Source organism: Staurois parvus, unplaced genomic scaffold (genome assembly GCF_062004578.1).
Source record: "Staurois parvus isolate SC_StPar_1 unplaced genomic scaffold, SC_StPar_1.0 ptg000070l, whole genome shotgun sequence".
Classification (NCBI taxonomy): Eukaryota; Metazoa; Chordata; class Amphibia; order Anura; family Ranidae; genus Staurois; species Staurois parvus.
In genome coordinates, this window is record NW_028317866.1 from 1,103,325 (window position 1) to 1,118,063 (window position 14,739).

The 14,739-nt window shown below is 39.4% G+C and overlaps 1 protein-coding gene across 1 annotated transcript in view; it reads left to right on the forward strand.

The window, feature by feature from the left end:
* The window catches only part of XPO1 (exportin 1), an 82,864-nt gene extending 72,990 nt beyond the window's left edge, over positions 1-9,874 (forward strand). Inside the window, exons 21-25 of the mRNA XM_089669183.1 lie at positions 2,173-2,341; positions 3,433-3,567; positions 4,991-5,150; positions 7,638-7,734; positions 8,791-9,874. Of these exons, the coding sequence (XP_089525309.1) occupies positions 2,173-2,341; positions 3,433-3,567; positions 4,991-5,150; positions 7,638-7,734; positions 8,791-8,937 (708 nt within the window). The 3' untranslated portion in view covers positions 8,938-9,874. The remainder of the gene's footprint in view (positions 1-2,172; positions 2,342-3,432; positions 3,568-4,990; positions 5,151-7,637; positions 7,735-8,790) is intronic.
* The last annotated feature ends 4,865 nt before the right edge of the window (positions 9,875-14,739 follow it).

Below are 14,739 nucleotides of genomic sequence, written 5' to 3' on the forward strand. Positions count from 1 at the left end.
TACCGTATTTTTCACCCCATAAGACGCACTTTTTTCCCCCAAAAAAAGGGGGGAAAATGTCAGTGCGTCATATGGAGCGGCCGGTCCGGTATTTCCACCGCCGCCGTGTCAGAATACCGGGCCGGCCGCTCAGCTCTGCAGCGGGACCTTATGGAGATGACTGCTGACCTTTGGGGAGGTGGGGAGCGGGTACCTGAATTTGACAGGTACCCACTTTTACTTCCGCGGAGTTTTTTCTTTGACTGTACCTGTTCCTCTATCCAGCGGCGCGCTGTCTTCCCGGCTTCTGTAGTGTGGGCGCTGGGCTTGACAGCCGGGTGCCAAGTGCGCATGTGCAAGAAGCGGTGCTTTTTGTGATTGATAAGGCGGTACCTGGGACATATGACAGATCCCAGAAGCTGCCGGACCAATCACAAAGCGCAAGTGCTTCTCGCTCATGCGCACTGGCACCCGGCTGTCATGCCGAGCGCCCACACTACAGAAGCCGGGAAGACAGCGCGCGGCTGGATACAGGAACAGGTAAGATCAAAGAACAACTCCGCGGAAGTAAGAGTGGGTACCTGTCAAATTCAGGTTCCCGCTCCCCCCCCCCCCCCCTCCCCCTCCCCAAAGGTCAGCAGTCATCTCCTGTGCTGTCCGCAGTCTCTGGTCATCCCTGTGCTGTCCACAGTCTCTGGTCATCCCTGTGCTGTCCGCAGTCTCTGGTCATCCCTGTGCTGTCCGCAGTCTCTGGTCATCCCTGTGCTGTCCGCAGTCTCTGGTCATCCCTGTGCTGTCCGCAGTCTCTGGTCATCTGTACTATGTCTGCAGTCCATTAGTTGAGAATTTTTTTTTCCTGTTTTCGGCCTCTAAAACCTAGGTGCATCTAATGGTCAGGTGCGTCTTATGGAGCGAAAAATACGGTACTTAGTGTTTTCCACTCAATTTGGTCGATTTTTGTTTTGTAACTTTTCAGTGCATTACAGCAGATGAATGAGGTGGTTTTATTGTTTGTTTTTTTTCGCCATTGCATCCTTACAAAAAAAAAAAAAAAGCTACAAAGCCCACAAATGGAGCTTTCTTTCGGTGGTATTTGATCACCTCTGCTGTTTTTATTTTTTGTGCTATAAACAAAGAAAGACCAACAATTTTTAAAACAATTGTTTTAACTTTTTGCTATAAAACATATTCAATAAAAAAAAATTAAAAAATCAAATTTCTAAATACATTTTGACCAAAATGTATTCTGCTACATGTCTTGCTAAAAAAAAAAAATCCCAATATGTGTAAATTAATTGGTTTCAGTGGAAGTTTTATAGCGTCTACAAATGGCGGTATATATATTGTAATTGTATTGTAACACCAACGCAGTGATCAATGCTAATAAAAAGCACTGACACTGTACTAATGACACTGGGCAGGAAGGGGTTAACATCTGGGCGATCAAAGGACTAACTGTGTGCTGTGTGTTTTACATTATGTGCTTTGTGTTTTACTGCAGACATGCTTCTTTGTATTTCTCAACTGTGCAGAGAAATACAAAGCAGCATGTCCTTACTGACAGGAGAGAGACCTGTGTTGTTTACATACAGGTCTCCCCCTGTCAGTTTTACCTGACGATTGCCGACTGCTGGCTGGGAATCGCTGGTCGGGACCTGGTGATTGACATCCCTAGCCATCAATAGCAGTAGCAAGTGGTAAATTGGCTATTGCACTGTTTTGAAGTATATCGGCTTTGGTCTGTCCTGATCACTGGGAAAAGTATATATCTGCAATACGCAAATATGATTTCACGGTGGACCCTTTAGGTTGCACATATACCTGTACCCACAGGAAGACTTCTGAAGAAGCTGAAATGAAAAGCAAGAACATGGTCTGTTGTTTTCTGTGATCTCACATCAAGCTACCTATGGGTACAGGCAGGTGTTTCTATCTGCACAATAAGATGAGCTTTGTTTTAGGAGTGGCAAACAGGGGAGTAACTTACAAAGGCATAGTCATTAACACCTATGTCTGTTAAGCCATGTGTACAATTGGGTCAATTAAAAGGTGCTTGCTGCTGGCTGTCAAACTGGGAGCATGGATTAACACCTAGACACTGAACATTGTGCAGAGGAATGATGATCTACAATGTGAGTCCAGAGAGTGACAAAATAAAGTTAATTAACAGCATAATACATTTATTTTGTGCAGGACTTTGAAGAGTACCCAGACCACAGGACAAACTTCTTTTTGCTTTTACAAGCTGTAAATTCCCACTGCTTCCCTGCTTTCCTGGCCATACCTCCAGCACAGTTTAAGTTGGTTTTGGACTCCATAATTTGGGCTTTCAAACACACTATGCGAAATGTTGCAGATACAGGTAGGAAACTATATCTGTTCTTATATACTATGCATACTGTACAGGCTTTTATAAAGGCATCACAAAGGGAAGGAACCCAGTCAGTCCTTTTTTTTTTTTTTTTTTTTTTTTTTTTTTTTTTTCCTAAGTGAAACTGAACTCAAAAAGATTATTTGCTTTGTTAATGTTTCATTGTGGCTATACAGGACTTTGGAAATGTAACTTGGATTTGAACTTTCCCAGGCATACCTTTTCTTATAACCTCAGCTATATTTCTGCAATGTGTAAAAAGCACTGCTGCCTTTGTTAGTTTCAGGAGATTAAATGATGTTATTATGGTTTTGCTCACTGTTGTTCCTGCTGGAGGATCTGACATGTCTCTACTAAAATGGCTGCTACCACACAGGACACAGTATAGAGCAAGACATGGCAAGTATATAATAAAGATAGATCAGCAGCAGGGGACCACATGCAATACTGATGACTAGTTCTATGATCTTTACTATCTCTTGGTATCTATGCTTTGTATTTGTCCTTTGTTCTGCCTTATTTGATAGTGTGTCTCTTTGCCATTTTACGTTGAAGGAATTTTATGGTCACTGCATACTTTCATTTTATAATGTCTCAGCATTGTAATAGCAATACAAACAATAGTTATTTTTGAGAATCCAATAAAAGCTTTCTTGAAAAAACTCCTTTCATGTGTTGAGTGCTGCCAGTCTGCTGGCAATCTCTTCACAACTTTTTGGATTTCCTGCACTCTTCAGCTTCTCAGCTGTTTACTTTCAGGACTACATATCCAAAGCTATCTTGTTGCCTGCAAGCAGTGTTTCTCCTGTACTTTCTCCGCCTCCTGAATCTCCTGTCATAGCATCTGTAGTTCAGAAAGCAGGCTCTGTGAATTCTGTCACAGCAGTTCTTATCACAGTATATTGAATATGTGTCAGAATTGTGGGGAGATTCACACAATTCAAAATTGTTAAGAGTAATAGGAGTAGGCTAGAAATAATCAAAATGCAATGTGGAGATATGATTGTAAATTGTGATTGAAGATTTACTTGAAATGTTGTGGCCAACTCCTTTCTTTTACTATGGATATGTGTCTATTTCAGGATTACAGATTCTTTATACTTTATTACAAAACGTTGCTCAAGAAGAAGCTGCAGCGCAGAGTTTCTATCAAACCTATTTCTGTGACATTCTTCAGCACATCTTTTCTGTAGTGACGGATACTTCACACACTGCTGGTATGTAAGGAATTGTACACTTAAGTGATTACTGTTCATGGACCTGTTTGTTAGATCAGAAATACCACTGGAAAAAAAAAATATGAACAGAGTACTGATCTTGTCAAAGTTAAAAAGGTGCAACCACCAGTGAAGACCTTCCCATTGTATTTTTGTTAATAAAAGAACATATCTCAAGCCTGGGCAACTAAAATCAAGTGTATTTTGAGAATGTATAAGAAGGTTACCTCAAGTCAAAATCAGTAGATCCAAGTATATAAGCAACTGAAATTCTGTATAAACCTTGCCTCTCCCTGTAGTTGAGTTCACCCCACCAGTCTCTCTACCGGCCACACACCACATTTAACAGGCGTCTTAGGAAAGGGTGTGGTCACGCTCATCCTTTACAGCAGGAAAAATCAAGGTATATACTAATTTGAAGCTGTTAAGATTGTCCCTTTGCCCAATTGTTTCTGGTTTTGTAGTGTTGCACATGGTTTTACTGCCCAGTAGAATTCCATCTGTCAGGTCACAGCCTTGTAGGCTTGGCAGCTGTTGATTAGGGGACTTGCTGCAAATATGCTTTAGGCCTCTTTCTTTTACATAAAGAAGGAGCCAACAAGCATTTTAATGAGATGCTCTAGCTGTGTAATGTCAGTTATATTACAGAAAGTGTAGTTGCCAAAAACTAGTTTTCCTTTTAATGGGTTTGTTTGCCTTCCTGCACTTTTCTCACAAAAATATTTGCAATTCCACTGCTCAACCAGTAAAAACAAAATGGTGCCTCCGTTCCTCTCAATATGAGTAGGCCATGCGCAAATTGTCCGCAAAAACTTCAGTGCTCTAAATGGCAGGACAAGCTAGATGTGAGAAATGTAACCCCAGTGACTGCTCTAGCGTGATCAAACTGCCCTTTAGTATCAGAGGTTCAACCACTGCTGATAGAGCGTACACTGTGCATGCACACAATTTAAGTGAGCCAGAGCAGCAGCCGGGGGCACACTTTCCAACATCTGGCCTGCATATTGATGAGTATTTGTGGACAAGGCAGACATGGCCTGCACATATGGAGAGGAAAAGGAGTAAAGGCTGAAGGTTTTTTACCTTCATGGATTCGATGCATTTAGGTAAACAGCCTTCTGTGTACAGCAGTGCCACCAGCCCCCTCAATACTTACCTACATAGAGCAGGTAAGTATAAGCATGTTTATTTAAAAAAAAAAAAAATAATAACCTTTAGTATCGCTTTAACTAAACCTGTAAGCATAGAGACTGTAAAAAGGCTAAGATTTGGTGCTAGGTGGTTTTTTTTGTTTTTTTGTTTTTTGTTTTTTTTTTAGTTTTTATTATTATGCATATTGTCTTCCTCCTGAGATTATCCTACTTGTTTAGATTTTAACAGTAAAAAATTAATGCATTCTAAATTTTATTTTATTCCCCTGCAGGGTTAACGATGCATGCTTCAATTCTGGCATACATGTTTAACTTGGTAGAAGAAGGAAAAATAAGCACACCGCTGAATCCTGCAGCTCCACCCAATAATCAGCTATTTATTCAAGACTATGTAGCTAACCTATTAAAGTCAGCATTTCCTCATCTGCAAGAGTAAGTAAATAAACCAGAGTGATTTGTCTGCAAATATTTTTTTTAAATTTCAAGTACATTATTGTATCAAGGTTTCATGTTAAATAGCACTTGCGCTTATTAGATTGATAAAACTTGTTTGTATTTATAAAGAACCAGGTGGGAACGACATTTTCGGGATCCTGAATATCCACTTGTTTTTATTATTTTGTAGCCTTTCCCTATTTTAGTTGTATTTTCGCTCTGTCAAGACAGACATCAGCTTGTTGTCAGGCTTATAAGAACCTCATGAAGGCTAATCTGTCCCCTGCCTGAACGCCGCACTAATGAACACTCATTTGTCCTTTTTTGGTGAAGGAGAGCAAAATTGTTAAAGCCTTTTAGTTTTCTTTTATGTCATGGACAGAACATTACAGAGCATCCGTTATTACAAGTGTGCTTGGGGAGAAGATCGGATGACTTTAAAGGGTTAGTTCACTTTCCTATGCAGATAAGGGGTGTCTGTAGATAAAAACTGTGCAGCTCCAAATAAATTTGAATGATACCCTTGCTACAGGTGTAGGCCGTTTACATACCTCCAAGCCTGACTGGAATACTCCCAGGATGTTGCAAAGTGAAGCCTAGTTGTTACTACTCACCGTAACTATTAAAGGAGCAAGCTCTCAAGCACTGAGCTCAGACCTACTGCGACAGGGGAGAGAGTATGTGAGGGGGTCTGAATCAGAGAAAAAAAATAACTTCTGGGATGGTGGAGGTGACCAGTAACGACTAGGCCTCACATTAGCAACATCCTGGCAGTATTCCAATCAGGTTTCGAAAGTTTGTAAATGGCGTACACCTATAGCAAGGGCAATATTCAACTTTAGTCAGAGCTGCACAGTTTTTAATCTACAGATATCCCTTTACCTGCATAGGCAGTTTTTTTGTGTAGGTGAAATAACCCTTTAAAGATGTGTACTCCAACTGATACTTCTGCTGTGACAGGGTTAGAATACAAAGAAAATAAAGATTTAGTGTAATTTCAGAGATCCTATCAATTCAACAGTTGATTTTCAGATTATTACAGGTGAGACAAGTGTGTGGGCTGCCATTGCTGACCTTTGCTTCTGAAAATGGTAGTAGCCTTATCAAGCTGATTCAGTGGCTTCAGAACTTGATGTCACAGACCTGAAACCAGTATGCAGGTCAGCACTGACTGTATGCTTCTTTTTTTTTTTTTTTTCTTCTTTTTTTTTTTTTTTTAACTGTACCTGAAACTATTGTTACCCAGAAAAAAACAGGCATCTAGCATTTTCAGACCTTTTTCAGAAAATCTGGCCTATATATTGCTCTTCTTGTAGGTTTCCTTTTAATCCACCACCCAAAATATTGCAGCATTTGCTATTGAAAGTGGTGAATGGTGGTCATGACTGCAGTGCTTCGCTTTCAGAATGCTATACAATGTCCAATAAAACTTGCCTCCTGAGATAAAATGTCTTCACCACCTATAGCACTGTAGAGACAGTAAGCAACTAAAGGAATCTGTTTTGCTCCCATGCCTGACAATTTCAGGCAAGGAAATTCTTTAATAATGAAAGTAGAACATCTCCATTGCTGGTAGGTCTCCTTATCTGAAGTTTTTAACCTTGATTGGTGCTCCCTTTTGTGAGCATACTGCAGCTTTAAATATTTTGGTGAGGTTCAGGTTGCGTATTTGTATGTTAAGTTGGATCCCCATGGAAAGGTAAATGGGGAAAAAAGCAACACCTCTTAATTTTACTGCAGTGCCCCTTACTAGGTAAATCTGATACTGGCAATTACACAGATACATTGGCCCACCTTTGCGTATTTGTGAGGGGATATTTCTCGACACTGACATGGAAGGGTTCAAAAGCAAATGGGAAGTTTTTGTTTTTTAAATTCTTTATAACAATGGAACAGCAGTTCAGTCAACAAAATATATAAAAGAAAGCATCAACAGTAGGTCAAGCATGTACAGTAATCAAGAGTACAAGAAAAACACGTTCCCGATTCGGGTATGTAGATCAGTACTCATAGGGGGTCCACCGCACTGTTGTCCATTGTAATTACTTATATTCAAAAAATATAAGAAGGCTGAGCGGAAAGAATCAAGAAGAAAGTAAGCAATCAAAAAAGGCTCAGTAAAGCGAGAGGGAGGTGGGGGGTCGCAGAGAAAAAAAAAAGGGGGGGGGGGGGACGACTATTGGAGTGCAAGGTATTATTATTATACAGGATTTATATAGCGCCAACAGTTTGCTCAGCGTTTTACAATATAATGGGAGGCAATACAGCAACAATACAGTTCAATACAAGAGGGTTCTGCTCCTTGGAGCTTACATTCTAGGTAGGAGCTAATTTCCCATCTCTCACATCCAGGAGAGACTTCCCCCTCCTCCGAATAGATAGGGAAGTTTAATTGCAAGTGGATTTCATTTACACATATGTATGAATGCCTGCAGTTATCTGGTATTTTGCTGTTCATAAACACTTTTTTTTTCTTCCTTTTAGTGCTCAAGTTAAACTTTTTGTGACTGGTCTCTTCAGTTTAAATCAAGATATTCCTGCTTTTAAAGAACACCTTAGGGATTTCCTTGTACAGATTAAGGTAAATATCATGTCCAGTTTGATACCCAACCAAGGTACATTGAGTTCCCATTAGGATGTCTTAAAGTCTACCTATATCACATAAAATTAAACTGAGGATATGAATTAAACAGAGGCACCCTGGCCTGGTATTTGTGTGTGTGTGTGTGTGTGGGGGGTCCATATTTGTTCAGTGGCTACATAAGGGGGCAGGGGCAGTACGATTTCCTGCATCCCTCAATAAACTCCCAAGAAAAGGATTTTACGGTGTGGTTTGTTTTTGTTTTTTTTATTCCTTATCTGCTGTTGTTTGATTTTTAACTTTCCAGTTAATCTTCTGGTTGGTGAGCTTTTTCAGGGGGCTGATGTCACAGCACAAAGTGTCCTACTTGGCTTTCAGGAGCAGCAGAGAGCTGTAAATCAGGGCTGGGAGGATCTCTTCATTTGGCATGGTTAGCTTCCTCCTGGATGACCATGCATGTGTGCCAGAGGAATGTATTTATTCATTATGGATGGCAGCAGAGGGCTAGCAAAGCAGAAGCAATTCCAGTTGCCGCTAGAAAGAGCCGTCGGCCCTCCACTGTAAATCCAATACAGAGCTAAAAACTGGCCATAAAAGGCTACGTTTACCTTTTTAAGGAAAAAATAAATTCACAAATTTTGCAGGAGAAAATGTGCATTTTATGTTTTCCTACAGGAGCCTGCAAAGCATTGCACCTGCAAACAGTGGAACGCCAGTGCAATGTCAGCCTCCTCCACACTCTCCCTCTAGCTTTCTGCTCATACCTTTTTATAAGGATTTCAGTTACAAAGCTAAAGGAAGAGTGAATGGAGTACAATGAACTTGGCCTTTAAGTAGGGAAATTCTAGAACTTCTGTCAATCTTTTATTTGAGTCTGTTTTCTCTGGTAAATGGTTGTTCCCAAGTACATGAAGAGAGGGGAAAATTCCCTGACAGATATTCAGACTCCTTCCCCAGTCTGTCCAAAGCTTAAAATAAAAGGTTTTGGTTATAGATAGACTTTAAGCTATTTTTTTTCCATTATTGATAATCCATTGCATCTGCTTCCAATTGCAGGAGTTTGCTGGTGAAGACACTTCAGACTTGTTTCTGGAAGAAAGGGAAACAGCGCTTCGGCAAGCCCAGGAAGAAAAACACAAACTTCAGATGTCCGTTCCTGGCATACTTAATCCACATGAGATTCCTGAAGAAATGTGTGATTAGTTTTTAGAAACCAAGTTAATGTTACTTTCCCTCCTCCCACTGAACATCTACTTTGTTCAGGAAAACATCACTTTGATTATCGTTGACCAAAATGATGCCAATTTGTAAATTATAATGACACCTAGTGGCCCTTTTTTCTTATTATGCGTTTTTGTATAAGAAATTTTCTGTGAAATATCCTTCCATTGTTTAAAGCTTTGGTCATCTTTAGGTTTGCATGACATTTAAAATAAGTTTGTTTATTTTTTTTGTTTTTTTGTTTTTTATTTTTGTTTTTCCCGTTTTAAATACTCCCACCATTTTTGTTTCGTGGGGACAAGGAACTTCAAATTTCCATCTCTGCAAATGTGTTTCTTCAAATGCAAATTTCTTTCTCCCCCATCTGGAAATGTCATTTTTTTCATTCTTTTATGTGTTTTGCCTTCCTTCTAGTGGATCTTGCTGACTAGAAGGAATTGGTATGACAAATTGACTAATGAAGACAAATCAGTCAGGGCTGCATTCTCTGAACAACAAACAGGTTTATTTTGGGTTGAGGTGAGCTAAACAACATACATACTGCAGGTTGGATAGACTTTTGCAGCAAGGTCATGTGCATATCATCCCATTGTAAAGCAACTTCAGAAAGTATGGGAACACAGTACATTTAGTTATTTTTACACTTTTTTTGTTTTTGTTTTGTGTGTGTGCTGTCGCTTTGTCGACAACAGCTTTTTGTTTTCCTCAATGAGGAGCGTTGCTCATTTGTGAGCCTTCATTAATGAGAAGTGAAATGGTTAAAAATATTTATCCTGTTAGAATAGGCTTGCATCTTTTTAACAACTCATAAAATTCTGGCTTTTGAGATGACTTGTACTAATTTACATTGTTTACCATGCTGTAGTGCTTTAAGAACACTACTACTTAAAAAAAGCAAAATAAACTTGGTTTACATTTATTTCTGTCTCTGTTTTATGTAACTTACATCCATAGTTCCTGTGTATTTAATATAGACAGCAACCAGACATCAAGTTATTTACAAAGTAATAATACTTCATCTTTACAGATGTTCATAAATCATTTCAAGTTAGTTTTCTATGGAACGAGAGATAATTATTGACCAATTCAGTCCGTGGGGGCCTATAATCCTCCCAGAATTCTGATAAGTCCAGGCAAATATTAGGAAAATGCTTAAATTTGATATATGCATTGTTTTAGAAATGATGTAATTGTTCTCCAATTAGATAGTAAAGTTACTGTATCTGCCTTGATATTGAGTATGAAATATGCCAGCTAAGATTCTAAAATTTCAATGTGTAGTACGAGCTCCAGGTCTGTCATCTTCTGTTCTGTACAGGTGCTAGAGAGCCTTGGTGGGTTGGCATCACCCAAAATCTTTCTGCATGTGTTTTTGTCTGGGTAATGCAGGCCACAGATTATTCGTTTATCCGCCGATTTTTTTTGTCTGAAAAATGAAACCTCGTTCATTCTGTAATCCGATGTTGCCACCAATGATTTAGAAAATCAGCCGTTTTTTGCGAATTTTCCAGCATGATCGATAAACGAAATTATGAGGAACTGCGAAAATTGGCCGATGCCATTGCCCCACTAGCAGTGCGAAAATCGGCCAATCATTCTTTCGGACAAAAAATCGGCCGATAAACAAATCATCTATGGCCTGCATAAAGCTGCTCTTTAACAATTTCTGTTTTTTGACAATACAAAAATTTTAAGTTTGAACTCCAGCTAAAAGTTTTATTACATTTTGCACAGTGTGAGAAAATGGTTACAACCTTTCTCAGGTTTTTATTGTGGCCATGTTTTGCTGAGGTTTCTTGCATTTTTTTTTTAACCTCTATATACATTTTAAAGTCCGAATCTGTCTTTTTTACTCTTTAAGGGTCCCATTGGAGAGATTTTCCTCTCCTCCAGACCCACTGACAATCTTATTAAATCCAGACATACAAATGAAGAAATTATAGATGCCGTGCTCTATCAAGACCTGTTACCTGTATATAGTATAAAAACTTTATTTGCATTAAATCTCTAATAGCTGCATAACCTCTTATGTGTAACCATACATGATTGTGATGCCAATCAATACCCAAACACGTGTTGGTAATCATGAATAAATGAATTTGAAAAATTATATAACAAAGTTGGTGATTAAAAAAAAAAAATTCTGTGCAAAATTATTCAAATTTGTGTCCTTCGATGATTAAATAATTCAAATAATAAATAAATAAAAAATAAAATAAAAATGGAGAAATATGGAAAATAAATAAAAAGTTAAAATTCTATGAATTTTGTGCAAAAACGCAAAACAAACTTGGTGCAGAGTTCAGCAGGGATGAGATATCTGTGTGCTCTCCTTCCAATCAGCCTGAGGTGATGCAGGTGAAGGTTGCAGATAGAGGACTAATGTGTAAGCCTGAATGGTCATATGGGTCTCTCCCTCCTCAGATCTTTCCTTGATCCAGCCCTTTAAGTATTCCTCATACGGATCATGTAAATAGAGAAAAGTGCATGGTGCTTTATCGTTGATAAAAATAAACACTTTAATATGCACTCCATATGCACTCACATTAATTAAAAAAAATCTACACTTTGTATAATAGCCGCTTAAAGCGGCGAAGACCAGCCTCTGGGGTGTGCTCACATACAATAGCAGTGCTCGCCATGTAAGGATACATGGTGATGTCACTGCCCCTCCCCAACGCGTATCTCCACAGGGATTCGTGGCTTCGTCCGGGGGATGTAGTATCATACTACAAAAAAGCACCATGCACTTTTCTCTATTTACATGATCCGTATGAGGAATACTTAAAGGGCTGGATCAAGGAAAGATCTGAGGAGGGAGAGACCCATATGACCATTCAGGCTTACACATTAGACCTCTTTCTGAAACCTTTACCTGCATCACCTCAGGCTGATTGGAAGGAGAGCACACAGATATCTCATCCCTGCTGAACTCTGCACCAAGTTTGTTTTGCGTTTTTGCACAAAATTCATAGAATTTTAACTTTTTATTTATTTTCCATATTTCTCCATTTTTATTTTTTTATTTATTTATTAATTGGATTATTTAATCATTGAAGGACACAAATTTGAATAATTTTGCACAGAATTTTTTTTTTTTTTTATTACCAACTTTGTTATATATTTTTCAAATTCATTTATTCATTATTACCAACACATGTTTGGGTATTGATTGGCATCACAATCATGTATGGTTACACATAAGAGATTATGCAGCTATTAGAGATTTAATGCAAATACAGTTTTTATACTATATACGGGTAATAGGTCTTGATAGAGCACGGCATCTATAATTTCTTCATTTGTATGCACTGATAACTCACATTTATGAGGGTGAGCAAGAAAGCCTGCGATCTTATTGATAGAAGCAGTCTATTGTACACCTTATTGGCTCACAAGTAAAACATTTTTTATATTCAATTAAATCCAGACAGGTTGCGATGGAAAGTCTCCCAAAAGGGACACAGCAATATAAAGCTGATCTAGGTTCTAGCAATTCTGTGCTCTACTTTTGTCAACTTGTTTTTTTGTTTTTTTTTTAAATAATCAGTATTCCACTTTGAGATTTCCGCTCATTTCATGTGTCTTAGTAACATGCCATCTCCAGGACAGGCATTGAGAGGACATTTTCCCAATGGGACCCCCCCAGACAGTAAGCCTAGGTTCACATGTGTTCTAAAATCGCAGTTTTGTAGGGAGATTCTGCCCTGTGAAATCACATTTTCTTCCTTCCTTCCTGGGAAAAGTCTGTGAAGCATAAGCAGTCGACATGGCCAACGGACCGAGTGACAAAAGGATATTGTGCAGAATTGTGACCCAGTATAAGAAAACTGCTGCAAAAGTGACTGCAGAGCTCAACCTCACCCCCCAGAGTAGTACAGTGTTACTATGGTGACACTAAACTACTGATGAAAGTATGTTAAAAAAAAAAAAAAAAACTTTTTTTTTTTCCTTTCCATACTGTCACCAGTCCGTGTCCCTGATCACTGCCACACCAGTCATATAATGAAGCTGTACTGCACTGGTGACAGTGTGTTGAAAAAAAAAATTTTTTTTTTATTTTTACAAAAAATTACAACTTCACAAAACTCAAGATGCTTCTAACTAAATTACTGTGGACAGTCTACTTTCAAAAAAGGGTAATTTGGAGGGTATTTGTACTGGCTTTTAGGGTCTCAAGAAATGAGATGAGCCATCAGAATTGATCAGTTTTCATATACAGTGGGGAAAAAAAGTATTTAGTCAGCCACCAATTGTGCAAGTTCTCCCACTTAAAAAGATGAGAGAGGCCTGTAATTGGCATCATAGGTAGACCTCAACTATGAGAGACAAAATGAGAAAAAAAATCCAGACAATCACACTGGTTGATTTGGAAAGAATTTATTTGCAAATTATGGTGGAAAATAAGTATTTGGTCAATATCAAAAGTTCATCTCAATACTTTGTTATATATCCTTTGTTGGCAATGACAGAGGTCAAACGTTCCCTGTAAGCCTTCACAAGGTTGGCACACACTGTTGCTGGTATGTTGGCCCATTCCTCCATGCAGATCTGCTCTAGAGCAATGATGGTTTGGGGCTGTCGCTGGGCAACACAGACTTTCAACTCCCTCCAAAGTTTTTCTATGGGGTTGAGATCTGGAGACTGGCTAGGCCACTCCAGGACCTTGAAATGCTTCTTACGAAGCCACTCCTTTGTTGCCCGGGCGGTATGTTTGGGATCATTGTCATGTTGGAAGACTCAGCCATGTTTCATCTTCAATGCCCTTGCTGATGGAAGGAGGTTTGCACTCAAAATCTCACGATACATGGCTCCATTCATTCTGTCCTGTACATGGATCAGTCGTCCTGTTCCCTTTGCGGAGAAACAGCCCCAAAGCATGATGTTGCCACCCCCATGATTCACAGTAGGTATGGTGTTCTTTGAATGTTTGAATGCAACTCAGCATTCTCTCTCCTCCCAACACGATGAGTTGTGTTTCTACCAAACAGTTCTATTTTGGTTTCATCTGACCATATGACATTCTCCCGATCCTCTTCTGGATCATCCAAATGCTCTCTAGCAAACTTCAGACGGGCCCGGACATGTACTGGCTTAAGCAGGGGGACACGTCTGGCACGGCAGGATCTGAGTCCCTGGTGGCGTAGTGTGTTACTGATGGTAGCCTTTGTTACGTTGGTCCCAGCTCTCTGCAGTTCATTCACTAGGTCCCCCGTGTGGTCCTGGGAATTTTTGCTCACCGTTCTTGTGATCATTTTGACCCCATGGGGTGAGATCTTGCGTGGAGCCCCAGATCAAGGAAGATTATCAGTGGTCTTGTATGTCTTCCATTTTCTAATTATTGCTCCCACAGTTGATTTGTTCATACCAAGCTGCTTGCCTATTGCAGATTCAGTCTTCCCAGCCTGGTGCAGGTCTACAATTTTGTTTCTGGTGTCCTTCGACAGCTCTTTGGTCTTCACCATAGTGGAGTTTGGAGTGTGACTGTTTGAGGTTGTGGACAGGTGTCTTTTATACTGATAACAAGTTCAAACAGGTGCCACTGATACAGGTAATGAGTGCAGGAGAGAGGGGCCTCTTAAAGAAGGTACAGGTCTGTGAGAGCCAGAAATCTTGCTTGTTTGTAGGTGACCAAATACTTATTTTCCACCATAATTTGCAAATAAATTCTTTCCAAATCAGCCAATGTGATTGTCTGGATTTTTTTTCTCATTTTGTCTCTCATAGTTGAGGTCTACCTATGATGCCAATTACAGGCCTCTCATCTTTTTAAGTGGGAGAACT